The 27,894-nt window shown below is 40.5% G+C and overlaps 2 protein-coding genes across 3 annotated transcripts in view; one reads left to right on the top strand and one right to left on the bottom strand.

The window, feature by feature from the left end:
* Positions 1 to 2,486: 2,486 nt before the first annotated feature.
* On the bottom strand, positions 2,487 to 4,524 carry PIGM (phosphatidylinositol glycan anchor biosynthesis class M). The gene has a single exon (XM_027657250.1). It carries the CDS (start codon positions 4,510 to 4,512, stop codon positions 3,271 to 3,273), a length of 1,242 nt encoding a protein of 413 aa, XP_027513051.1. The 5' UTR covers positions 4,513 to 4,524; the 3' UTR covers positions 2,487 to 3,270.
* The window catches only part of RGS7 (regulator of G protein signaling 7), a 261,014-nt gene continuing 237,434 nt past the window's right edge, over positions 4,315 to 27,894 (top strand). The window contains exon 1 of one of the 2 annotated variants that reach the window (XM_027657243.1): positions 4,315 to 4,332. The gene's annotated coding sequence lies outside the window, so the exon portion shown is untranslated. Of the gene's footprint in view, positions 4,333 to 4,864; positions 5,010 to 27,894 lie in introns of those variants that run through there. The other variant, XM_027657242.1, reaches the window with a different exon arrangement.

Genomic DNA, 27,894 nt, shown 5'->3' with positions numbered 1-27,894 from the left:
ACTAGCATTCAGACACTTCAGTTCAATTACCAGAAGATAAATGGACATAAAATTATTAAGCAAAAGAAGCATCATCAAAAGCAATAAATGTTCCATAGAAAATGAATTTGGTAAATTTTAAGGGAATTATAATTAATCACCAAGACTTGCTCAAGAATTATATTTTTTTTTTGGTACTTGACTACAATTATTTTGATTTAATGTTTTTTTCCAATTTTTTTTCCATTTAAATATCTAAAGCAATTTGCAAGATATAAACTATCAAATACCTCTTCTTATTTGTCTCTCAGTTTATTCTCTTATCCAGCTTTTTATGAGTCACTTGAATTATTTCTAAATACCAAACATTTTCAGGTAATTCAGAAAACAACTGTAAAAAGAGGGACTCATCCTGGATTATTAAAATGATGACTGTAAATCTAGGTTTGCATAAAAGCCTTTTTATAACTTGTTTATGCATGGCTTTCTCAAATCATTGCTGCAGGGCAGGTACTGACCTGCAAAGGGAAGGTTTCCTTCAGTTCCCATTGCTGCAGAATTTGCCTTCTGAGGGCCTCAAACTGATTTGGCTATTAATGAACCAAGAATGTATTTGTCATAAGGAAATTACTTCTTACCTAAAAACCATTACAATTCAGTCATGAACACAGTGACTTAAGATGCCGTCTTTTGTAGTCAGAAATGCCTTTTGGCCTGCATTTGCTTTCACTGCCAAAAGGAGGGGGAAAATAGGAGTGTAGAAATGTGTGGAAATAGCATAAGTAAGTCTGTTAAAGAGAAAAAAACCATTGCTTTGGGGGAAGAAATATCTGCTTTTTGCAACAGAAAAATGTGTAACAGGCAATAGAATAGTTGCAAAAGAAAATGAGCTATTCCCCGCACATCCAAATGGGGTGAACAGAGGCATAGGCACAAAAGAGCCTCTTCACTCCTTTGCTGAGTCGCTAACTGGGCATATCCAACTCCACCTTGGAAAATCAAAGCACATGGGATTCTTTCTCTTCACACACTCATAGCACGCACAAATGTTTTGTTGATTAATATAAAACTGTATATGCAAGTGGCTTATGCCACCAGTTTTTGAGTGATAAACCTCTAGTGGAAGATGTAGACAAGCTGACACTATAAATTTTTCTTCCTTCATCCCAGGTGAAGCCAGGGGAAGGCAATCAGTGCCACATCTGTTAAGACTTGTCCAAAAAACAAAGACGGTTAAAAGAATACCCATTGCATCATCCAGTTTCTGGACTTACAAAGAGGCTGCCAGGATCTTCACAATGTGAAGGTGAGCGAGAGTGCAGACGGCAGAGGAAAGCTTTCCAGTGAGAGAGCAGAAGCACTCCCCAGCACTCTGAGCAGGGAAATCATCCTTCCTCCTAATACACCAGAATGGCCAAGTCGGGCCAGAGTGGTGTAAGGAACTCATCACACCTCCTGATAACATGCCCTTTGGCTCTGGGCTGTTGGGGCTTAGAGGGTTCCTCTCCTTTCTCATAACCACCTCAATGGGGCTGGGAAGCAATGGGAAAAGTTCACAGGTGAAAATACTGTAATTCTGCCTCACAAGGCAGAACTACAACCAGGAAAGAAAACGCTATACATGAGAAAGCTAGGAGCTGCTCCAGTCCTGGAGAAGAGGGCTGCCTCAAGAGACAGCAGGATTCAGTGAGGCAGCATGGTCAAAATGAACCTGGAAGGCAAATCCACTTGGCCATACCCTTTCCCACTCACACCACTGGGTTGAAGTTATTTTGCCTTGAAGCTCTGCTCCACGTTACACACTAAGGGTTTCACTAACTAAAAGCTGAGGATGTAACTAAATGCTGAGGTAAATATGAAAATTCTTGTATTTGGCATATGCCTATTTAAACTAGATTTTATTAAAAAATACATTGCCAGTTTCCACCTCTGTCAAATGCTGCGTACGCCAGACTTCCTGTGGGATGTTCTTGAGGGTATTGACTCTGAAATGGCTCTGAACCCTCACTAACATCTAACACTTAATTCCACATCTTATGTTTCATCTGGGAATAAACGTGTTTCGACAGGTTGTACAGCTTCCTATTTCAAAACTTTCCTTTTCTTCTGACAACTGTTCCACTTCCTCAACTCCTTTCACTTTTTCATTTATTTTTTAGCAGTAGAGATACTGAACTACTGAGAAACTCATTTCTAATTACTGTTTTGGTATAAACCCTACTGCTTTTGGGACACAGGTACCATTCTAGCTGTACTTTGACTCTTAGCATTTTCCACTATTAACATCCACAGTAACTGTCAATGAACCACAGTTTAAGGCACTGGTCTCTTTTCTAGATCATGGCAAAAAGAAACAAATATTTTTGTTTTATACATCTCTGTGCTCCATGACAGGTATATGGAAAAATCTTCCTCCATGGCAAGGAGGAAGTGCTGCGAATGCAAAAGTAAGTGAAAGGGTGGCATATCTGAATTCTAAAATAAAAGTCTCAAAGAGTTAATGACTTGTATGAAATAACCACTTTTTTACTACTTCTCCAAATAAAGACCAGGTACAGGACACAGACATTGCATAGCTAAAATGTAACTGTGAAAACAAAAGAAAAAATAAATTCCAGTGTACATATTAAGTGATTGCCTTCTATTCATTCATTATTAGTCCTTGCAAAACACCTCACTGACTTAGTGGAATGTACAAAACTGTCAAACTCCAATATTCCTTTATAATCTTTTGTCTTATTCCAGAGAGAGGCCACAGTCCTCAACAAGCAAAGTAACACCGAGAGTAAGAATAAGGGTGCTGGGGCTGCTCCATGAGGGAGTACGAACAGGAACTGAGGGTGATCCCAGCACAGGCCATACTGTCACAGACTGGGGCACAGTCACACTGTCTTTGGAGATGGCTGGTGAAAACATGTCAGGGGACATGGGTTAACAGAGTCCACTCACAGTCTCAGAACTCAGTAAAATGATGAACTGGTCCAGGATACTTCCATGGAGTCCAGTCAGGAGCAGCAGGACACAGGGCTTGGAGACAGTGCTGGAGAGAACGTTACAACACTGTTTCAGGATCCACAGGGAAGACAGGTACACCTGTAGACACTACTCAGGGCAGGACTGGGGCTGCTCAGAGCAACTGAGGCCAATCAGTGCCCTCACCACCCCAAAATAGTAATGTTTACATACAGTGTGCTTTAGTACAAGGCACACACATTTAGTTAAACAAAGTGCTGGTGGTATGTAATGACTTGTCAAGGACAGAAGGGTTGTTTCTGGATTTTGGTTTGTTTATTACCACTGTTTGAGTTTTTTTGTAACTTGTGCTTCTTTTTGATAATGTGAAATAATCTGAACAATTATGAGGCTATTAATAAAAAGGAAAAGCAAGCCTGCCAACCATATAAATAAAAAAGTGTTATATCCTTTGAACTCCAGAAAGTATGCAGGAGCAAGCCAGAGGCCTTGTCCAACAAACCATATGAAGAGAAGCAGCACACCACGACGCCAGGACATCTTAATACTAGGCATTATGAGGGGCAAAAGGCAGAGATACCAGACAAAGTACTGGGATGTGCATACTTTGTTAAAACTCACAAAAACTGCAGTGTGTAGGAAACAACAGAAGGCAAGGTCTCTGTAGAACGCTACGGACACAACCAGGAGCAAAAGCAGCTGGGGCAGGAAAGCTGCAAGCCCCAGGGCAAAACTCCATTTGCTCTCTGCTGTCAAGTACAACATGTAGAAATAGGGAGAGAAATTATGACGGATATCCCTCCTGGTCACGTGGTAAAGGTAGGCATGCTCCAAAAACTCCCAGCCATAGAGGTGATAAAACGCCAGTGTCAAGGCAGCCAGCACTGATCCGGCAACCGTCGCAAAAAGCAGCACATCGCAGTTCAGCATCTTTACAAACAGCTGCCAGATGTGCACCACAGACGTAAACCTCGCCTTTCTGTCACCCCCCGCATCCACTGCCCCGTCCTCGCTCCGCAGGTAGAGCGCGATGGGCAGCGCGTAGGTGAGGGGGTAGATTTTCATGTGCACGGCCAGCCCGTAGCACACCGCGGCCTTGCCCACGCTGCCCGCCTCCACCCAGTACAGCGTGGCGAGCACCAGCAGCGCCACCAGCGCCTCGGCGTTGCCCCGGCTGGACACGGCTATGGGCAGCGGGTTGAGGAGCCAGGCAGCGGCGCAGCACCCGCAGGCGCGCCCGGCCCCGGCCCCTCGGCGCCGCAGGGCCCGGTAGGCGACGGCGGCGGCCGCCAGGTCCCCCGCCGCGAAGAGCAGCTTCCCGAAAGGCTCGGCGAGGAACACGTTCGGCGTCAGGAGCCAGGCGAGGAGCGGCGTGTAGCGGTAGGTGGCCCGCCCGTAGGGCGAGCGCCCCTCGCTCACCAGCCGCGCCGCGTCCGTGAACACCCGGTAGTCGACGTCGGTGTAGCGCACTCGCATGGCGCGGTCCTGGTGCAGCCCGTAGAGCACCAGCGCCAGCCTCACCAGCAGCCCCGCGGCCAGCGCCGCGCCCAACCCCGCCATCCCTTCCCCGCCGAAGGGCCGCACTCGGCGCGCCTTCCGCCCGCCTACGCGCGGACGAAAGAGGCTGCCCCGCGCCTGCGCAATGCGCGCGCCGAAGCCGTGCCCGGGCCGGGGCGGGTCCCGCGGGCGCGGCCGCTCGGGGGACGCGGGGGGGCTCGGAGGGGGCGTAGGGGGATTTGCGGCTGCCGGGCAGGGCTGCGGCCCCGGGCGCCTTCTGATCCGGGGGCAGGAGGCGTGTGGTGCCTTGTGGTGCCATGTGGTGCCGTGTGCGATGGGCGGCGGTGACCTGCTGAGGGCTGAGAGCCCGGCAAGGGGTGGGTGCTGCTGCCCCCGCTGCCCCCTCACCCGCCCGGGGCCGGGGAGCCGCCGGGCAGAGAGAGACGGCGTGTGCAATAAGTGGTTAAGTAAGAAGGAGAAGGAAAAATAACATTTGTTATTTGACTTCTGCAAATGGCTGTGTTTTGCTCAGGCGTATGAGCTCTTTCTGGAGTGCTTAGGTGAGCTTGCTCCCACGGCAGATTTCTGGTTTAATTAGATCAGAAACAGTAAGGTGCACATCAGAGCTCATGAAGTTATTTACAACAAAAGAGATTATTTCCGCTCTATTTTGAGGGGCTGTTTTGTATGTTTTTCAGATAGTTTTCTTGTCTGGATATGTTCTATCTCACATTCGAATTGTGGCTGACTGAAAAGCAGGTGTTTGTAGCTTACCATTATTATGGATTTCATATTAGAACCGAATAGGGATTTTTTAAAAGACTCTTTATTCATAAAAATATGCATTTACTTGTTTAGTAGTTATTTGCAACTGCATTTTTTTCGCTCAGTTGTTTCATTTGGGAACATTTTGGAAGTTGCAGCATTGCTGGCTGTCATCGCTTACAGAAAAAAGTCTGCTTTTTCTGAGTTCTGAGGACACTCATCAGAGAACTGGGAACGGATTTTTGCATTTGGCAGAGAAGTCTTGGAGGGTGTCCTAACTGATAGGATATTCAGGGGGCAAAAGATATTTCTGTTTGTGTGCACGCAGCTATTCACTTTTATTTGTTCAGTCTGTTTTACTGTGTATGATAGTACAATGGGGTATATAGACCAAGGTGTCTGCTGGGAGAAGCATAGTGATTAACTAACCTGGAGAGTGAGTTTTTCCTCTGTTAGATAGCTGTATATTTTATACTAAACTGGACATCTTCAACAGGAAAGCTCAAGAGAATTCTCCAGTAAGTCGCCATATGATACCATTAAGTCACCTTATGATATCATTAAGTCCTAAAATGGATAGTTATGGTATTTTTGGGATATATATGTGTATCTGTGAGGGTGGGTGTTGCTTCTTTGTAAATAATTGCTTACTCAATTCTCTGTAATTCCTGTTCTACTCTAGAACAGGAAAGATTGGTAACATAATTTTATTTCCTTCTTTTATGTATCTTGTACGACAATGGTTGGGATACTTTTAAGAAAGGTTACATCATAATATCCATTGTTTTGCCTAAGATTTTTCTCTGGAAATGCTAGGAGATAGATGCTGAACAAAATCACAGGGACTGAAAATAGTTGATATGCTATGGAACAAGTCTAAGCAAAAAGATATATGTAGATACTCATCCATTTTTTGTTTAGGGGAGGTCACTGTGCACAAAGAACTGTTCTTACCATCCTGCCTACTTTCTCCCAGGATTGTTTGCTGTTCTTCAGTTGCCTCTTTGGATGGAATATGTTTTATTTTTTCATCTCCTTTGAGAAAACTGTTTATGGTCAGAACAGAATGCATTAAAGTTTATTTGCTGAAGTGTCTAAGTTTAATGATATTGGTGAAATAATACTAGTTTAATAAATAAACTTAAGAGTCTGCAGGTGTCTCATGGTTTTTTGTCTGTTTCTGACAGTCTGCTTTCAGACAAACATTTTATCTGAAGTTAAAAGTTGTTAAGCTGTTGGTAGTGACTGTTTATTTGTATTCTAAACAGGAATAAGTAGGTAATTTAATTCTAAAGTGTTGTGAAGTTAATAAAACAGCAAATCTACCTTAGCTATTTTTGCATATACTGTATATGACATTGCTTGAGCTGGAAAAAGAGTTGATTTTCTTTATCAATAATTTAGCATCTTCAAAATAGGCTTGAACTGCTTCAGAAAATTAAGGTTTGGCTCAAAAATGCATTTGGCTTCAGATTTGATACCAGCTTGCTTAATCTGATTTGTTGTGTACTGTAGACTTTAATGCAGGAAGGAGGCCAGTCTTATTAAAGTTATAAATCTGTTGTTCCTGTAAAAAGCTGCTTTTATTTTATATGACCCACCAGGAGCCACTTTTAGAAAATGCTGGGAGATAAAACTAACAGAACTTCTGGAAGTGAAGCTGATTTATTCTGGTACACATTAAGATGCAAACAGTATGAAGAAAAGCGTTGAGTCAGACATAACTGTGCATAAAATATTAACTAAATAGGAATGCGGATATACATGTATATGCATGTGTGTATAAAGTTTTTTTCCCCATTATTTACCAGGCATTTTGTTTACGTGGTCTCAAGGATGGTACCGTCTTATAAACCGGGGTCACATCTAGCTGTGCTTCTGTTACATCCCTGTGACAGGGCATTGTACGTCTCATCTCAACTATTAATTTCTCACACCATCTTCTGGTACTAGAGACTACTTCAGCAGCACTGGGACATATGTTCCAGAAACTACCTCATATGCCCTGTTATTACTTAAGATTTACACAGCTGTGGTAGCATCAAAAGGACAATGAATCTGGGGCCTTGTTATGCAAAGCGTTTTAAGGCCTAATGGAAATTTTGATAATCTGAAAACCAAGGTACAACTGGAGGGTGGCAGCTGGTGAGGGGAAGAGTGCCAAGCTGGTTCCTGGTCAGTCAGGAGCAGTCATCACAGTTGGTCATGTATCTACCTGTCAGGAGTTTACTATCCACACTATGGTAGAAAGTTACCTTTTGAGGAGGGATAAGCCAAGGCTGTAATCATTAACAAAGGTGAACATATGGCTAAAACCTAGATCTGATGGATATAGTAAGGCTAAATATTGGAGGGACTAACAGATTAAATCTGAGAACTTGGAGGAGAATAAGGAGGCTAGTGAAGGTTGACAATGAATTAGAAGATGATTCTGGGAGCAGTGCTTTGAAGTAACATAAGGGAGATGTGGTGATTGGTATCAGTGCAAGGAAAGAAAGAACAGGTGTTGGGTTGCAGTGGTGAGAACCTTACTAAGATTCAGGTAGCCTGGGAGACTGAACGAGATTGAATGTCTAAAAAGTTAGGGAAGAAAGAGCAGTAAGAGGCTTCATAGGAGGAAGGCAGTTGGAAGTGGTGTATTTATGTGCTGTATTTTAGGTCATTCTACCAAGATCTCAGGATGAGGCCCTTCTCATGCAAATCTCTTCTACCTTAATTGTTAATGGCTCGCCGTACTTTGAGATTTTGTTGTTACGAGATAAAGTTTGATTAGTATATTTTTCTGTAAGTTGTCTTATTGTATGTGTGCTGTGACCTAAGTCTATATGTGTAAAAGGTGGTAGGAAAGCTGAGTATTTAAAGTACCAAGGAAGACATTGGACAATAGCTGGTATTTGGTCTTCAGACTTCTGAAAGGGGAGACTGCTGTGCTGTAATTTATTAGAGTTCCCTTTTAATTTTCTTGGGTTTTGAACTCAGAATGTTTCCTTACAGGAGAAATACTCCTGCTTAACATATTTATAAACTGACAGTAAATTTTTGATGATATGATAAGTACAATCTGTTTCTTGCAGCACACGAAATTCTGTAGAAAAAGTGACTAACACTTGCGTTAGATATTTTGGTCCTGATAAATTGTTTTTGCAAATATGATTGATGCCTTTCAAATATTTGTAACGTGTTGAATTTAAGATATAATTAACAGAAGAGAATTATAGTTAAGATTATGTAAGGCAGTGTTCATTTCTGCTTAAATACTGGAATGAGCAATACAGGAGGGCTTGCAAAAATAAGACGAAAAAACACCTTAGAACTCTTCACAGAAAAAAATCACAGTTATAAATGTAAGGCCACCACTAATCCTTTAGGCTTTTTCTGTTAATGTGGTTTCTTAAAACTACTTGATAAATCTATACCCTTATTCACAAATCGTGCTATAAACATGGCTAATTGGAGAATGTGATCTGAGTTGTAAAGGAATCTTTTTTCCCAACATATCATGATTTTGCACAGTGTGTTTTAAAGTGGTGTTGGCAGAGTTCTACTTGCAGTGGTTATGCTGATTGTATGTCAGTGTATTAGGTAAAGTTCTAGCCCTTCAGGGAAAATAAGTGTTGGATAAAAATTAGTCTGTAGAGAAACCTGTTAAAAATAAAAGAAAGTCTTATGTCTGAGATAATACATGTGGCAGCAAGAATAAGCCCCTGAAGTATGATGCTGACCGGGGGGGGGGATTCCAAAACATATGACCTGTTTTGCTTTAAGGCTGTGGTGAATCTGAAGTGTGATATGGTAAAAAGGAGTTACCTGCATCTAAGCTGAGCAGTGTCCAGCTCTCTCACTGCCTGACTTGAAACACCAAACAGAAGTGCTTTCCCTCTTTTGACATTACTGCTGTATCTCTAGCTAGTGGTGCAGGCAGCCCAGTGGATTAGGATTGCAGAAGTAGGAGCATACAACCAAGAACTGAGTTAAATTTCCTCTACTCTTTTTTTTTCCCCCTATTTACTTCTGCTAACAAAAGAATGCAGAGACAGAACTGATGGGAGCCCAGGCAGAAGAGAAACTGGAGCCAAATGAAAAATTATAGATTTAGGAGATGGAGGATTCCTGGCACCAGACTGGTAGTTTCTGACCATTGTGCAGACCCCAAGAACGCATCCAGAAAGCATCTGTAAAAGGCTAAATCTAATTGTGTTAGGCATAATTTCTTGCCAGCTTTTGAATATCTAAGTGAAACAATAGGTACTGAGAACTCTGTTAGAGGATTTTATAGGCATGTATGTACATAGTTGTATATTAAAGCTGTATATATAATACCTATTTACAATATATAAATTTGTTACATATATGTATGATGATCATACTTAAGGAGTAATAGCTGTGTTTTTCTGAATGCCCACATTATTTGAATCTCTTTTGATACCTCTTTTTCTGTCTGAAATGTGGGGTAGCAGAGCTTGAGAACATGAAATGTATTAGATCTGTCCTCTGTTCAAGCAAGAACATTTGTGACCCTTTATATGAGTAAGGAGATTAGATTTTGCATGTCAACATCTGACATACCTGTGGCTTAAGACCCATTACCCATCAGTGCAGCCAGCCATAAGTGTCCTAAACAGCATTCAATCACAATACTTGATTTTTAAGTGATTAAGGGAAAAATTTTGTCAATTTTTAATTTATAACCACTTGATTTTTTTTCCAATTCTTTGGAAGAGGAAAAGAGGCAAAACTTGAAATGTTACCGTTGCGGTCTCACAAAATTTTTCTTTTATCAAATGTAAAGGACAGCCTATAGTTAGCATGGTGGTGGGGAGGGAAATATATTTTCTCAAATGAAGTTAGATCACCACCTTCTACATCAGTGACATGTGAATGAGACACAAAAGTGTGTTCTGACCCTCTAGTTTTGTTTTTCAGATTGACAAGTAGACATCAAGTATAGAAAGAAAATCACATCGACCTCTGCTACTGAGCTTGTTTATTTCTGAACACTACTTTTTAGAATGGATGGTACATAGACATGAAAAGGCACAAGAGGTACACTCATCAATAATTTGTTTAAAATAGGTCTAAATTACTTTGGTTCAGTGGCTGAAGTAATAAGTTCTTTAAGTGCAGAATTCTCAGCTGTAACTCAAGTTACAGAGGCTGTGGTCGAGGCCAGAAGTTTTATCATCATCCCTTGAAACAAGACAAGCTGGAACTGGAATACAAACCACTTTCATGGATAGCTAAACTATGAAAACTTGGCCTCTTCTAGCTTGGGTAACAGTTCTGTTCCACACGATCCAGGAACGTAAGAGTTTTGATCAAACCGTTCCCTGGGGAAGAAGCAGTCACAGTTTCTCTTAGTCTTTCCCATCCCCTTACCTGGACTTTATTTTCTGGTTAAGACTATGTGCTGCTGCTTCTGCTGGAAAATTCCGTTTTTATTCAAATGTATATCTTCATAAAGTTGGTGAGAATTTAATCTCTGAATATTGTTCAATATTGTGCTATTGCAGTCAATATGAAGAGAAAACCACAAGTTTTATATACATTCTGTGCCCAAAGTACAAAGAAACAATTCTGATTAATGAACCCTATATTGTCTAGCAGAGGGCCTGCCACAGCTTCATTTCCAGCCGCTTGAGTGTCTTTCCATTCTGTGCTCCCTTCTTTAGATTTCCAGGTTAAAAGAACTAAAATAAGAACTAGCATTATGCCAACACATGGTAAATAAAACACCTTAATGGAAGACACAGGAATGACAGATATGAAAGGCAAATCACAAAGTAGTGTAATTCTCTCTTCTAAACCCTAGGTTCTGTGGAGAAATGGTGGAATGGCATTTATTTGCTATTGCAAGTTTGGTCAATATAAATAACTGTATAGCCATAATGGACTTCTGTGTGTTGTTTGGTATGTTGTGCTTTAGTGTAACTAGAATGCGCAATAAGATTGAGCATATAGTTTGCTAAAAAACATACCTTATTATTAGCAAGTTCACAAACCATTTCTTAAAAGTTTCAGCTAGGAGAAAAATGGTGGGAGATGCTACAAAGGGTTAGTTTACACAACTGCTAGAAAATGTACCCAGTCCTTCAGAGTAAGTATTGGGTGGTTTACCTGTGATGTTGGACCCTGCATTTGGAAGGGTTACAGTGTATTTTCTTCATCCCTGGAGGGACTCTGGAGCATAGTTTTGTAAACTCTGAAGGAAGAAGAATGACAGGGGGAAAAGCCAACTCTTAATTCATGGTTAATCCAAACCACTGTGGAAGTTTTTTTTACTTAGCCAAAAAAATACCCAAAAAACCAACCCAATCCAAAAAACCAACCCCAAACCAAAACAGAAGTGGTTTGTGCGATTACATTGAGTAGCTGTTGAGAATTCTGCCTGGAGACTTGCTAGAGGACTAGAGCTCTCAAGCGCTTTTGCAAGTTTTTGGATAAAGGTGGCTGACTTTAATAGAGATGCTGTTATTGTCTCCCCCGGGGCAGATGGAGCTCGTCAGCCCTGTAAGGCCATCCATCTAAGAGAAGGTCACTCTAAACAAACCTACGTCCTGCGGACCTCACTGCCACCGTCCAAGCTCACTCGGCCCTGGCAGATGAACCTTAGGATTAAAGGGTGGGCTCAGCTCAGCGCACACTGTGTCTCACCTAAAAAATCCACTGCGCAGGCTCGAAGGGTAAAGACCTTTCCCAAATCTTCGTTCGCGAAGACTGGCCATACATATTGCCCCTGCAAGATGAAGGACTGCAGCAAAAATTCAAGACACCAGGGAATGAATGTTACCCTGAGCATCACTCCTAAGTGTAATTGTCAGATATTGTCCTTACCTTCAGATGGTACAATAGTCTAAATGTGCTACAGAGTTGTTGCATATCAGGCTTTGCTGTTCTCTGGCTGTATTCATGTTGGCAGTTACTCACTGAGATAAGAACAAGTAGCTCTAATTACAAATGTAATCCCAAACTAATCTCGCAGAGTTGGCTGATATAAACCATAGGTAATATTCTCATCCCCTCTTTTTCCTATGCTTTTAGGCATCAGATGGATTTTGAAGGATGTGGTGGTGCTTTATTTGTAATAGATAGAAAAAGGGGTTCCAAGTCTCTACTGCAGATGGAGAAATTATAAAATTACTCAGTAAAATGAGTGATGCAGTTTCCTGCTTTTGTCTTCAAGGACAAACTGATCGGTTGATCAAAGAAGTTAATATCTTAGTTTCTTTTATACTGTATGACCAAAAAATGCTTTATGAAGAGCTGCCTTTCCTTCTCAGAGTAAACATCTTGCTTTTTCTTCTGTCTATAATCCTGATGACATTGTTGCACTTACTTTCGATATAAGTAGAAACACTGAAATTGGTAAAAAAGGTCTCTTAACCTTCTTCCTTCTTAATGGCATTTTGGTCTGGTCACAATGGAATGGTTGAGAGTGGGTGTGGGGGTCAGTGGGAGCACCTGCTTCCCTTTGAATGACTTCACATGCTTCAGCAAGGGATTTTTGTCCCACCACTGACTTTTTCTGTGCTGACAAAATGCCTTAGGGAGCTGTTCACAGAGACAGAAGACTGGAGTAGTATGTTATATTCAGGCCTGTAACAACTATATTGGACAACAAATATAAGTGAAAGTAGAATCACAGAATATGCTGAGTTGGAAGAAACCCACGATAATCATCGATTCCAACTCCTGACCCTGCACCCATCCCCAAGAGTCACACCACGTGCCTGAGAGTATCCAAAAGCTTCTTGAACTCTGTCAGGCTTGGTGCCATGACCGCTTCCCTGGGGAGCCTGTTCCAGTGCCCAGCCACCCTCTGGGTGAAGAACTTCCTTTTCCTATCCAACCTAAACTTCCCCCGACACAACTTCAGGCCATTCCCTTGGGTCCTGTCACTGGTCACCACAGAGAAAAGATCAGTGCTTGCCCCACCTCTTCCCCTTGTGAGGAAGTTATAGACTGTGGTGAGGTCTCCCCTCAGTCTCCTCCAGACCAAGTGACCTCATTTGCTCCTCATATGACTTCTCCTCAAGGCCCTCCTTCACTATCTTTTTGCCCTCCTTTGGACACTTTCTAACAGCTTAATATTTTTCTTATATTGTAGTGCCCAAATTTCCACACAATATTCAAGGTAGAGGTAGAGCTGCCCCAGTGCAGAGCAGAGCGGGACAACCCCCTCCCTTGCCTGTCTGGTGATGCTGTGTCTGATGCCCCCCAGGACACGGTTGGCCCTCCTGGCTGCCAGGGCACTTCTGACTCGTATTCAACTTGCCATTGACCAGGACCCCCAGATCCCTTTCTGTGGCACTGCTTTCCAGCATCTCGTTCCCCAGTCTGGAGGTACATCCAGGGTTGCCCCAACCTAGATGCAGAATCCAGCACTTTCCCTTGTTAAGGGAGATTGCCCAGTCCTCTGATTTTTTGAGGTCTCACTGCAGGGCCTCCCTGCCTTCCAGGCAGTCAACAGCTCCTCCCAGTTTTGTGTCAACTGCAAACTTGCTTAGTATGCCCTCCAGTCCTGCGTCCAAGTAATTTATGAAGATTTTGAAGAGCACAAGGCCTAAGATGGAGCCCTGTGGAACCCCACTAGTGACAGGTCGCCAGTCTGATGTAACCCCATTCACCCCTCTGTGCTTGACCCATGAGCCAATTGCTCACATGCCACATGAAGTGTTTATCGAGCTGTGTGCTGGATATTTTGTCCATGAGGATCCTATGAGAGACACTGTCAAAGGCTTTACTGAAATCCAAAAACATTACATCAACTGGCTTCTCTTGATCAAGTGTGTTACCTTATCATAAAGGGAAAACAAGTTTGATAAGCGGGACTTTCCTCTCATGAAACCATGCTGGTGGTGTCCAATGACTGTGTTGTCTTTCAGGTGCCTCTTGGATTATTACAGGGCTCCCTTTTACTTCACGGTAATATGGTTTAGGCTAATTATTTTTCCAGCTGTAGCTGTGCAGCTTTAGAAGCAGCTGTTAGAAAAGGCAGAGCTCAGCTGCTAGGGCCAACTGTGCTGAAAAACAAAGTTTTTGTGAGGAGCTACAGCAATTGTGTGTGTGTAGAGACCATGGGCCTTCTGTGGGAATGGTGACAGAGAAGGGGGAATGGTTCTCTGTTTTTTGGTTTCCTTTTCTTGACTGGGGATGTCTAGGAGAAAGTGCAGGGGGTTTTCTATCTCCCCTTGCCTGGAACAAAATAACATCACGTAGGAGAGAGGAGCAGCTGTTAGGGAGCTCTAGTCTGTAGAGATGTGAGTAATCCCCTGCTCTACCCAAAGCTGGTTTTGCCTTTTGCTTCCAAGTGTGTCTAAGTTCTATCTACCTAAACAGAAGAAGTCTGGATTGCAAAAAAAAAAAATAATCATATGTTAGCTTTGCCCACGAAAGAGTGCTCCAAGTAGTGGTAGGTACTGCTAGCAAAGTATACAATGTGTGTGGAAAAATGGGAATGAAGATTATCTGTGTCCTTCAAAAGTTTTATAAAAACCCCAGTTGTTCTCTGTTGCATTAAACTTCAAATACTCCCTCTGAAAAGGGAATGAAACATTCTTTTAGCTACCTGTAGTGCTTTTGGCCTCAACCAATAATGGGCTTCCATGTCGTATCTCATGAATAATTTACAACTGGTTAAATAACTGGTTAAATTCTTTTGAAATCTTACTGTTGTTAAACTTTTTCCCTTCTCTATTTTCTAGGGGATGGCATGGTCTTCTAAATACTTTTTGGGAGAGAATCCTCAATTTTCCTAAAACATTTTTAGTCTATTTATGGGAAAATGAGCATCTGTCTTTTTAATGCCATTGTCTTAGTCTTTTTACTGGCTTGTCAGAGAGATCTCCTTGAAAAGTGTCCCTGAGTAATAATTCTACCTTATTACTCCTTTTGCAATGTCCTATTTTATTGTGCATACTGGCTAAGATGCCATTGTACTTTGCACTACAGAATCATAAGCTAAAGAGAGACTGTCCTAGAGGATTAACTGTAGAGGATGTGTCCTTCAATAACTGTCTGTGGCAATTCACTTTTTTTTTTTTTTCCCCCCGGGTGACTAGTGTTTTTTATCTCCTTAGTATTTACTCAGCTGCTCTTCATTCAAACTCTGGCAGTTACTTGGCTGGATGAGTTGCTTATGCACACTGTGTGTTTGAGCTCTGCCTCTTGCTGTTAATGATCTCAGGTGGTGATGCTTCTGCAGAGTATAATTACCTGGTAGCAAAGTTCATCCTGTCTATGGTGCTGTCTTTGGCAGATACGATTCTGTCCCTACTTGCCTCATGTCCCTGTCATACAGAATGATAACGTCCTCTAACCTTATGTACACGTGTCTCTTAACTCAGCCTTCAGAGCTTATTCATTCACTGCTTATTCAAAGTGACAGCTGTGCCATCAATCTGTTTGCCACTCTTCCCCCATTTGGTATGTTGGAGTAAGCTTTCCTTCATACATATGCTTAGAAATGCTGTCTGGCCCCCTGTGCTCTGCAGGTCTGCTGCACGTGCATCAGAAGTTGTAGTCAGACCCCGTTGGTATGAGCACTCATGGTTCCAATGGTAAATCTGTCACAGGGAGGTAAACCCAAAGTAGAGGACTCACTCATGTTTTCAGACTTGGGACAATTCATACATAGTGTTCTATATTTGCAGTGTAACTGGCAACAGACGTGTCACTAGTTTCAGTATTGTTTATCTTTCTTCATTCTGGTTGCTGTTGAATTTCAATATTTGTCCTTGCTGACTGCCACATTGTAGAGTTTGACAGGTTGTTGCCAGAATTTGAGTCTGCTGACGTAAACTTTGCATATATGTAAGTAGAGATTCAATCAATGATTATCCTGTGTCAGAGTAGATCCTGCTTTGATTTTGTATAGTAGAAGATTAGGAAAGGCTGCCTTTTGAGAGAAAGAGGCCAGCTCTGTCTCATATTTATTTGATGAATCTTTCAAAGAGTTAATTGTACCAAAAAATAAAGCACAATTATATCCCCTGGGTAAGGTGTATGTTAGATTGAAATACAGTAGTTTTTCCATATTTATATTATCATGTATTTGTACAAATTGTAAGGTAATTATTTCTGTAAAAAGAACAGATCAGTCGGGACTTGATACTTACCAAGGAGCCATGCTATTTAAGGATGATAGAAATTGTCAGTTCCTTGAACAACCAAGATTATAATTACGCAAAATTAACATTGTGTTGAACTGTATTTCATGCTTCTACAGAATGCATAAATTGCTTGCAATGAAACTTACTATTTAAGTGCTTTCTGGTGTAACTGTATAATTCCTGAGAATTAGAAAAAAAAGATAAATTTTCGACTTCCAGTAAAAATCATGCTGTAGTAATTTTTAGCTACCACAATCCAGAGGCAGTAGGAAAGTAAAATTTCTGCATCAGTGAACCTGTGAGCTTCTTCAGAAGGACTGCTTTGTCAGATTTTAATTCCTGTTAAAATTATAAGTGTCTTTTTAAGATGCAACAAACAGTTCTTTATAGAAAATTACTAGAAAAATCAAGAACTTTTTGTTTTGTTTTGTGTCGTGTTTGTTGAGTTGATGTAGAAAGACAATTTTCCTTTCTGAGAGCCAGGCTACTGTTAGGATTGTGCAGGAAAAAATTGAGCAGAATTTGCCTAGGTGATATTGCTACACTCTTCCCTTAGCACAATCAACACCAGAAATATTCATTTATTTGGTGTCCCTTTTGATGTTGCTCTGAATTTCAACCTTCAGTGAAATAAGAATATAGAGTATCTGTCATGGTTTGAGATAGCCCCAAAATCCAATTCCCTAGCTCCATCCCCCCTCCCACATCTCAACCTAATGTGAGATGGGTTTTTCCAGACAAAACACAACCAGACTCAGAATGGGGGAAAGGGAATATATTACAATGACTGTACAAATAAATACTATAACACATTATACACACGATCACAACTATCTCTACCTTGACATATAGTATTTACAATGGATCAGATCTCTTCTCCCCTCCAAATAAAAGTCCAGGAGGGAAAGAAGGACAGATCCCTTCCAGTCTCTCAGGGCAGCAGCTTCTTCTAAGGCAGCAGGTTCTCCTCATCTCATGCATGCAGCAGTAACTGGATTGTTGTAGCTGGATCTCTGTTCAATACACACAAGGGGGTCTCCAGGCCCCTCGGCCCGTCGTCTCCAAAACGAGGGTCTTTCTCTTCCGTGGACTGCGTAGCAGGGACAAGCTCGCGTCACCACGTCATACCACGAAGCTCAGGGGTCTTCGTGGCAGTCCCTTTCCTCAGGGGATTCAAATTCCCCTTTGCAGAGCTCTGTGCTCTGCCTCAAGGCTGCTAGCTTAGCAGCAGCAGCGAGGGGGGCCAAGGTCAACCTCCCCGCATTCCTTCTCCGTCCCGGTCCAGCTTCCCAGGACGCCTTTGAGCTTCTCAGCTCCTCTCTGCAAGTGCTGTAGCACTCCAAGGCTCTTTCAAGCAAGAGTCCATCATCTTCCTCCTTCCAGGAGGTTTCAAGGAGTTTGGGGGTTTGGTACAGTTCCTACCCCCAGAACTCTGAAGTTCTGCTGCGGGCTCTCTCTCTTCTGCTGCTTCCTCCAGTTCAGTTCTTATCTGTCCTGGCTCTTATCCAGAGTCTCTGGACACTGCCGCCGCTTCTGCTCTGTCTCTGTAGCCCCCAGCTGGGGCTGGGGGGGGGCCAGAGGCCCCGAGGGGCTCCGGGCCCCTTTCCTCGTGGTCTCACAACATGGCAACTTCTTCCACCAACCAAACTACAACCCTTCTCTTCCGGTGCTTGTGATATGTTTACATTTCTGCAGGAGCACTAATTGGACAGAGCTCCAAAACTTCCAGGGGTTTCCACCCCTGGGGGTTACCACTTTTCAGCCTCTGGGGGAAAACAAGGTTCAAACCACTACAGTATCTCAAGCAGAAAGAGATACCATGTTGAGACTCGAGCTCCTCATATCCTTTGATGTCCTATGAATGCAAAACTTTGTGTGTATTTCCCAGTTGAAATAAATGACCCTATCTACCTGACTCCTTGGAGAATTCTTAAAAACTTATATGATTCATGATAAGAACTGATCTTTAAGCCTAAGTCTAATATATTGCATCTGATTTTCCTTACACCTCACAGACTTGTCATGGTTGTGGCTTTTCATGTGATCATAGTAATCACAGGGACATCACACATTTCTGTGTGAATGGTTTTAAAAAGAAAACTAAGAAAGTTTTCACATAAAATAATGAAAGTTCTAATAGGTAATTCTAACCTAGGTTATTTGTTTTATTTTATAGACAAATATTAACAAATTCTCTGTGCTATTTCTTCAACCCTAACAACTTACAAATGAACACTGATAAAAAAATGCTGTAAGCAATTTGTATTACCAGAGTGATCAAAATTAGTAGTTTTATTTGTGGACCTTTAGAGCTTCTTGCCATGAGACTCCAATTTTAGAAATCTATTTAAAAATAACTTTTCTCCCACTCTGTTTGGGGGGAAGGGAAAGCAAAGCAGGTTTTCTTGGATATTCTTTATAACAGGAACCGTATATTCATGTTGTAATCTTTGCAGCATTCTCCATGGGTTGAATAAAACTCTGTCACCAAGATTTTATTTTCTGTAGAGATGTTTCAGGTGCTGCCATCAGTCTGGTAAGCATGGTACCAGTGGGTTAGGAGGAACCTTGAGTGCTTGCAGCACTCTTCTTCAACCTCGCTCAGAATAGTCACAGTCAACATCGTAGGGATAGTGTAGAGTAATCATAGAATCATTTAGGTTGGAAAAGACACTTAAGATCAAGTCTAACTGTAATTATGCACATTCATTCCCTTCCTGCCTTTTGTAGGCCTGGAACATCTGTTATTGCTGTAGATACCACTGTTCTGATGAGAGAGGTGGGTAGGAAAGAGAGCAGCTAGGAAGAGATTCCTGCAGGTGGTGGTGCTGGTGAAGTCAAGTATTTTGCAGGTGTATGTTTCATGCTAGTGACAGTGGTACCAAGAGGATCAGACACCATATGGATTTGTAAGGTTATTTAAGAAAAACCATCACACTATGTATGGAAATGGGAATATGCTTGCAGTAGCATCTATAATAACCTCAGGAACAGATTGGTATATGTGTTTTTGCTTGGTCTTCAGGATGGTCCTTTTGGGGTTACTAAAAAGCACTGGATAAGGTGACAGAATAAGCCATTTCCTAAAAAACTGGAAATTAAGTTCAGAACTGAAATACCTTCTGTTTCTTGAAATATGGTATTTCTTTAATACAAACTAAGCCAAATATGTTAAAGTGGGATGTTCATGTGATAGATTTGCTCCCTGTAGCATTCTTGTCCACTTTTGATTTTTTGTATACAAGAAGGGCTAGTGGCAGGTTAGGGGTGGTAAGTGCTAATTCTGGCCCTGATTGCACCGTAATCCTTGAAGAGGAGGCAGCAAATGGGCCTCCATGCTTGGACTATGATGCGGGTTCATAAAACAGAAGTGAAATACAGTCAGTACATTTGTGTGAGATGTTTACTTTGAGATAATATTTGCTCATACAGTGGAGCATGCTCTTATTGTATGACAAAAGTACAGCCAATAATGCTGCTCTGAAGTGTTCCTTGTTTTCTAAAGGTAAATATGTTCTTCTATGTGGGGGAAAGGGAAAAAGGGTGAATATCTAGGAGACAAATGTGAGCAACAATTCAAGGCAAAATCTTGATTATCAATCTTCCCAATGAGTTCTGATTGCATTTTTTTAACCTACTCCAGCTATGTCATAATTTATCTTTGTTTACATATAAGCATATGTGGTGATGCTGCTTCTGTAATTCTCTGAAAGTCCAATGAACAATTACAACATGAATTACTCATTTTTTCCATAGTACTTTTTTGCTTAAATGCAGAGGCATATAAAATTGAAAGAAATCCAATTAAACTTGGCAGACAGTTACTAGTTTGAATTGTTTCAAACAAAATGAAGAGAAGATTCAAAAACCAGTAAAGTTAGAAGTCTTTTTTTTTTTTTTTTTAAGTTCAAATTAGAAGACTTTGGCTTGATGTTAACAATTCCATGTGAGAGTCAGTGTGATTTGAATGTCATTGTAGATTGCCTCCAGCTTCCTCAAGGGTCTAGATGAATCTTTTCAGAGGTTACTGAGTTAAAGATTAATAGCAATAGAGAGGGGTATGTGTTGGGGGAAGGGTCAACTTTAATGTCTTACAGGCTTGATTTACTAGCTTTTAGAGGTTAATTTGTAACATAGATTTTTATGAAGTATTGAATTTCATGGACTATTTAACTCTGTTCCCATGTAAACTTAAGCCTTCATTCTTTCAACCTACATTTAAAAGTTTAAATATGTGTAAGTGAAGAAACAGTAAAATCAGACTTTGGTTCATCAGCACAAAATTCAATTCACCTCAATAATGTTCCTATTTTCTTCTTGGAACAAGGTAATGCAGGATATAAAGTTTTTTGGGTGTGTAGATGGTCTGTAGTGGTATGTAAGTCAAAAGTGCAGAACTGTACCAGCTGCCCTTAGGAATATTTGAGAACCAAGTGACTTTTGGTATGTTTTTGCTTTAGGAAGGGCTTAGAAACACTTTGGCAGTATAAAACTGAATGAAGGAGACCTAGGATTATGTTATGGAGTCTTTGTGTCTAAAAGTTTGATGTCTAGCCTAAGCTAACTGTCTAGCTTCCCTCTGTAATTAATGGAAAGAAGTAGATACCTCCAGAGAACTAGAGCAGGTGAGTCCACCAAAATGTGACTGACAGATAAAGGTAGACAAGAGAAATACTTTGTTACTTTGTGTCTTTAATATATTCTTACAGTGAATCTTAAATGTGAAAATACAAGATGATGCAAGCTAAATTCATTTCATTTAATAAGTAAAAATGAAGTTTTCAGTGTGGGGGGAAATAGATATTAACACAAGATTAGTGTACTACTAGGTTCCTTTACAAATTTTTACTCACTGAAGGCCCTGTATTTATAGGTTGTACTTGAGAGGAAAAAGTATTGGTTTGCATAATAATAAAGTTTGTGCTATTCTAGTTCAGACTGCTAATCCACACATAAAACAGCATACTTTTTCTACCATAGTCCCAATTCACTTTTTTTTCCCCATTTGTCCAATTCTGAATATATATATAGAAGAGATATAAGGAATCCCTAACCAATAAATCATTTGGTATTAGATCACATCAAAGTCTCTATCTAATATGATATGTTTGTCCATATAAGTAACTCTAAGACTTTTGTGAGTGTTTAATTTTTATTTCAGTGATATGTGTTATATAATAAAGCAACTCTTCCTGTTCAAAGAGAGAAGACAGCCTTTAGACTTTGCCTTTTCTTTCCAGGAAGAAAGTATTTCTTCTTCAGGTAAATGGTTCTGTTTATTTTCTTAAATTACTTTTTTTCTTTTTTTTTTTCCTCTCTTATCCTCTTCAGCTTGTGAGCTGAGAGCTTTCTGGGAAACATGAGATAATATTTTTCACCAAAGTAGCCTAGAAGAGCTTGTAGGAGTTTGCAACAGGTTGAATACTTTGCTTCTTAACCCAGACAGTCCAAGCATGTAGAAAGTCACCCTTATGTCTTGTTCTTAGACTTGTCACATTTTATCCGTACGCCTAAATTGATTGTACAGCCGAGAAAGGTACCTCTGTGGACAAGTGATTCCAGGATTACTCAGCAGTGTAAAACAGTATCTGTCCTCCTTCAGTTCCATGTACAATCTGTGTCTCTGCCTACACACCAGCTCTCACATTCCTTCCAGATTCTTTCCCCGTTCCAGTACCTACTGCCTTGGATTTTCAGTTCATGTCCTTTTGTTAGGACCAGAGAGTTCTCGAATGACTTTCCCCTTAAGTTTTTTGGTTGGCCTTTCCAGGGGGTAAATCCTTCTTTGCTCTTCATCCAAATCTGTTCCTTTGCATTTCTTGTGGAATCTTCAAATGAAATATAGAATTTCCTTCTCCCTAAAAGGTAGTGAGTCAAAATATAGCACCTCTAAACCTCCAGCTTGGCTCATAACAGTTCAAAACAGAAAGTGCAGAAAAATACCTGATCACTGCAGTCCTTTCCGTTTTGGTGAAGTCTTCAGGAAAGTTCAGACTAGGACCAACACCTTTTGTGGGAGTAAATTTAGCCCAACAGTTTTTGGTAGATTTCTAAGCAATTTCAACATTTTAAGAGACGTGTAAGACAGCTTTAATAGATGATTAGATGATATTACCAGCCATTTGTATGCTCGCTTATTCATTCCCTCACCACTGCATATTTTACCTTGGCAAGTGAATCTTGTCAGCAGAATTATATCATGCTGTAGAAGTCAGGAGGTTTTCTCACACATTACAATTTAACCAAAACAGAACTGAGTCTGGATTCATGGAAAGAAGAAATTATAGTCTGAAACAAATAATTCTTTCAGCAAAAACAACCGAGAACTGTTTTTACGAGATGCTGAGCACGTACATTTCTAGAGAGCCAAGGACTTCTCAACATGACAGCACATGTCATAAAATCTGTAGGTGGGATACCTGCTTAAATTTGGAAATGAAAAAGTGTATCTGTACTAAACTGAAAAGGTTATTTTAAGTATGTATCTCTTGCCTTTGTGATTTTTTTCAGTATTAGGTATGTTATTCTCATAAACTGTTGTAGTTTAGCTTCTTTCTCCTCTTCCATCTTTTTTTAAAGGAGTGGGAAGGAGTCGCATATCTTTAGTGCATCTTTGACATGATAGTCTGAAAATAATTCTAAGCATAATATTCACAGTAACTGTAATGAAAAAAGAAGCTTATCTTAAACCTTGTTACTTTTGCACTTCACCATCACAAGATATGAGAGTGCAGTCTTTTTAAAAAGACCTTGATTACAGCTCCACAATCCAGTTGTTCAGACAATCCATTTGATGCCATAGTATTTCTGCTTGTACACTAACTCAAATAGGGATGGGTGAGGGAGAAATAACCACTTTGGGCCTAAAGACTATGCCTCTGTTAGGAAACTTAGCAGGGGTGGGGATTGTGTTTTAGCACTGCCCAGTGATTCCATATTCAGTGAATTTCCAGGCATGATTTTCACCTGAGGCAATTACTTCTTTTTCTGACAATGCCTTGTGATGGATGGGGTGGGCTAGGAACTGTTTCCGATAGGCAATAGGGAAGAAGCCCTCCTTGTTTTGAGGGAGGACAAATTAGCCATATGGGTGCAAACTGTTGTGCCACACTTCCCAACAGTAAGTGAATAGAGACTAGCCTCTTTCATTTCCCACAGAAATGCAGTTCTACAGCCCAGTAAGACAAGGACTTGGTGATAGGACTGAGCTCTTAAAGGATCTGAGTATGAAAAATTTGGAGTTATTTTCAGCAGTTGAAATCTCAGCAGGAGCATCTTGGAGGAGATGGCTGATACCTTGAGTCTGTAGCAGTATTGAAATGCTGTAGAAAACAAATGTGATTAATGTTTGAGTTCTCCAAGAATAATAATGTCTGTATTTTTAAAAAAAAATCTGAAATTTTAATTTCATTTTATTAAAAAAAGCTGAATTGTCTGCATATAGAGAATGGAGCATTGTCTGTAACTTTTGAACTCAGAAACCTCAAGGAATTCAATGGAAATTTTACCTGAAGTTGCTGAAACAACTTGAAAAGCAGCTGTATGTATGAAACCACCTTCATTTAGCACTGATATTCAAGTGCTGATTAGTGTTTAGAAGCACCAGAAAATAACTTATTCCTTAGCATTCAGGTTTTTACCACAAAGTAGACTAATTACCTGTCCTTGAATTTAGTCAGAGCATCAGGATCTACTTTTCAATCTTATTTAAAGTCCAGAATTAAAAGATGAAGAGAATTGTTAGATTAAAATATCAATCATCCTTTTCCTAAACTCTCTCCTCTTACTGAAACTGTGCTCACAAATTGTACAATAGAGTTTGTATTGAAAATTTGATTTTTGAAAATCAAATGTTATTTTCCTGTAGAAACAGCATTTTCCCAACAGCCTGAAAAAAACCCCAGGTCTGCATAATTTGTGGAATGTATGAAAGCCCTTGCCTTATATGCTACATATCTCAAAATACAAAGCAAGCACAACTTTTGGCTTCTGAAATAATGCATCTTCTGTTTGAACTTGCTCATGTTTTCCTGTATTTTGGGATTTTTACAAGCCATTCTTTCTAGTTTCTTTCTATCACGCAAAACATACTCCAGTGTACCACACCTATCTTTTTTGAAAGATGAAAGTCTTCAAAGAGAAATGCCTTTCCACATGGTAAAACTGTTTTTTCTTTCTCTTACTGTGTTCGCACCTCCCTCTTTGACCATAAAATCCTTTTATTCTGTTTTTGATCTAATTGTACTTGATTTACTATAGGCCAGAAAGGTTTTGTACTATTGTCTCTCTTCTTTAATTTTGTGGTCCTAACTCTGTCTCAAATTGTTCTTCTGCTTGCTTCATACCTGCACATTTCTCAGTCTTATTTTTCTCCCTGTACCAAAGTGGCTGTCTTAGTGCTATTCATCAAGTCACATACCAAGTCTGCTTCCATGTGTCACCTGAGTTTATTATACTCTTCTCTCCCACAGTTGTCTTTGTATTCATATTAAATGTCTCTGTTGTGTTATGTGTCAGAAACAAGCTCCCTGGCTTCTTAGGATGCCACTGGGATGAGGTTTCACAAAAGCCTAAGGTGGGATTCCTCAGGGTCAGGAGACCAAAGCCCCTTTCCTTAGTGTACCTTGGGGATCTGTGGTTTCTAAGGTATTTGCCATGAAATGGGATTTTGAAAACTGTGGAATGACCAGGCCTGTCCTCCCAAGTCAGGAAGCTGGGGCTGTCCTTAGAAAGGCTTTTGAATTTTTCTGCACTTTGGGAAGGTATGCCTTGCTTGGAGCCCTGTGCAGATAGTTTGAGTGCCTGCCTTGGTGACCTGCAAAGTCACTATGCCAATATGGAAAGTATTTTAAAAATAAAAAGAGCAGGATTGAGATAAAGGAAACTGCACAGAGGAAGGGAAGAGGATTGTTGCTGTTTCAGCACCAGTACACTGTAGCTGAAGGGTGAAATTCGGCCCCAGTGAGTAAGTCAGACTTTGAATTTCCTACACAAGAAGTGAGTTTTCCAGGTCAGTTAGCACTTGCTTTGTGAAGCCAGTGTGTTCCTAATGAGGGAAACAACACAGGAAAGGAAGAAGGTTGTTTCTCAGCAACCCAGAACTGACTCATGCTGCCAACATCATAATTAGGAGTTAGAGCCCTCCAAGGGTCTGTAATTGAGGTGTTTCTCTGATAATCATGACTATTTTCAATCTTTTCCCCATGTCTTTGAGAAATCAGTTGGGAAGATTCTACAGTTTCTCTGTTTGTCCTGGATATAACTTAGTTGTTGTAAGGCAGAGCAAATAGAAAAGAATTCTTTCCCATTTTGCCTTCTTGAAAGAGATGTTTTTGCCATAGCCTCTGGCAATTGCAGAAAGTGAAATTCTTTGTTTAGAACAAAACACAGACAAACAATACCTTCAGCCCAAACCCTTGTTTTACATCCCACTGGTATAGGTAATAAGAACTATGTAAATTGATAGCCATAGTTTAATGGATTAAATAATGTTTGCTAACAAGTGAATGGTGAAGATGTTTGATTTTTTTTTTCAAGTCATCTAATTGAATTTTCAGAGGTGATACACTAAAACAGTAGAGTTAAAACTGATAATAATTACAAATCACAAAGCATTTGGTGACCTGAGCAACATTAACCTGTATGAGAGTATTGCAAATATGTGTCTTTTAATTAAACACATTTTTAATGAGGCAAAGATCTGAAAAAAAATGAATCATGCATTGTGTTCCACTTTTGGTGCCCTAGAAAGCTCCTTTTCCCATTCCCTTTTTTGCTGCTTCACATATTTAATTGTAATGTTTCAGATACTGTTCCAAGACAATCTGCAAAAATAGTTTATTAATGTTAAGTGAAGCCGGTTGGACTTTATCATATGCTTAGGTTTCTTTGTTGGTAGGGGTGCTTTACTGGGCTCAGACATCAGTGTTGCCTTAGTTTAAATGATTATTTATTTTTGAAGGAAGAGACATAACCTTTTAAATGGCCTATTGGAACTTTTGAAGGTCATACCTGATTTCTTGCCTCTTAATTATGGTGCCTTTTTTTTTTCCCCTGGAGATGCTTTCTCTAAGGCTGCTTCAAACATGTTTTAGGGCTACTTGGCTTCCACTATGAAAATAAATTAATAATGTCTTTTTTAGCAAGAGAGCTGGCCAAAGAAAGATCTTGGAATATTGCAGGAAAGTTAGTATGTTGAAACAGCAACACTCCTCACTTCCTCGTGCTGATGGATCAAGCTATGAGTAGTTGATATCAGTAAATATTATGACAGCATTTTCACTTTTAGAATGGAGGACAGTGGTGGTTTGAGAGGGAAAGAAGGGCCTGTGAAGTGGGCACCTCTGTTACAGTCTGTAGCAAAAGCTAAGTAAAGTATCTCATTTCTCCAGAGTTGTAGGACTTACTCTTAGAGGATTTTTGTCCCAGAACGAATAGTGCCGCGTAAGTTTGACTGCTTAGATGTGAAATCATTGCCTTAAAGCACTTTCCTCTCTGCGTCCACAGAATGCCCTACTGAGTAGCAATTCCGTGCTTTTCTGCAGACTGCAGGAAGCTGGAATCAGCACTGTGTATGAGGAGAAAGAAGTGTTACTTCTGTTCTGTTTATTTCCCTGGAGAGGTTATCCAGGTAGCATTGCCCTAATGCTGGGTAGTGAAATGCAGAGAGGCCACACTGAAGAGGATGAAATTGGATGCAGCACTTATATCCTGTGATGATGCCATTTTTACCTGGTAATGTTCAGAATTGAAATATTTTCACCTTAATGTAAATTGCCCATCATCAGTTCAAGCTCATGACTTTATCCTCTTTCTGCTCTAACTAACGAATGCTGGCTTTCCATTGTCACAGATGCCTGCATACAAATTATTGGGATATTGTGTGTGCCTCAGGGATGAGGCTGGGAAAGACAATTGATAGCAGTGTTGTGACTGGCAAAGTGCTGTTATAGCATTTATAACATTAGCAACAATATACTGGAACATACTTCACCAAACTAAAGTGATATTTAGTTGGCTAAAAACGTGGCTAGGCTGGGGTGTGTGCCTGCAATTCTGTATCTGCAGTTTGCTTCCTTGAAGTGAGTCTTGTGTCTAGTGAAGCCTGTTGTGAAAGTCATTGTTACTTTGCTTGCAAAAATATTATCAGTATAGATTGCAGGGTTGTTTTCATATTTCAAGGTCCTTCCTCTTACATGTTTGCAAATTTTGATGTTTTAGGGGAATGAAAAATATTTCCAATGATGAGAACTGAAATGATAATATGACCATAGAAATAATCTTCAAACAATTCAGAAAGGAAACAAGAAGGAAACATGGCTGAATCTGTGGACCTAACCATTGGTTACCCCTGAACAGCTGCTGTATGCCCAAGGAAGTGTCTTGATTGCTCCTTTTTGCTCAGTCCAAGGTGAACTGTGCTGAAGCCAGATTTCACTTCTGTTTATTCTTCCACTGTCAAATAAGAAACCACTTTCTGTGATGAATGTATGGTAAATATAACTGCCTTATAATGACATAAAATTATCTATTGCATATATTACATAGCCACACTGGCGAATGTAGAAAAAAA

The sequence above is a fragment of the Corapipo altera genome, unplaced genomic scaffold (assembly GCF_003945725.1).
Source record: "Corapipo altera isolate COAL_440 unplaced genomic scaffold, ASM394572v1 2c, whole genome shotgun sequence".
NCBI classification, from domain to species: Eukaryota; Metazoa; Chordata; class Aves; order Passeriformes; family Pipridae; genus Corapipo; species Corapipo altera.
This window is presented reverse-complemented; position numbering and strand designations above follow the sequence as displayed.

What these genes read in the sequence shown, in the direction of transcription:
- PIGM (XM_027657250.1), bottom strand. Translation starts at nt 4,512, where the DNA reads ATGGCGGGGTTGGGCGCGGCGCTGGCCGCGGGGCTGCTGGTGAGGCTG.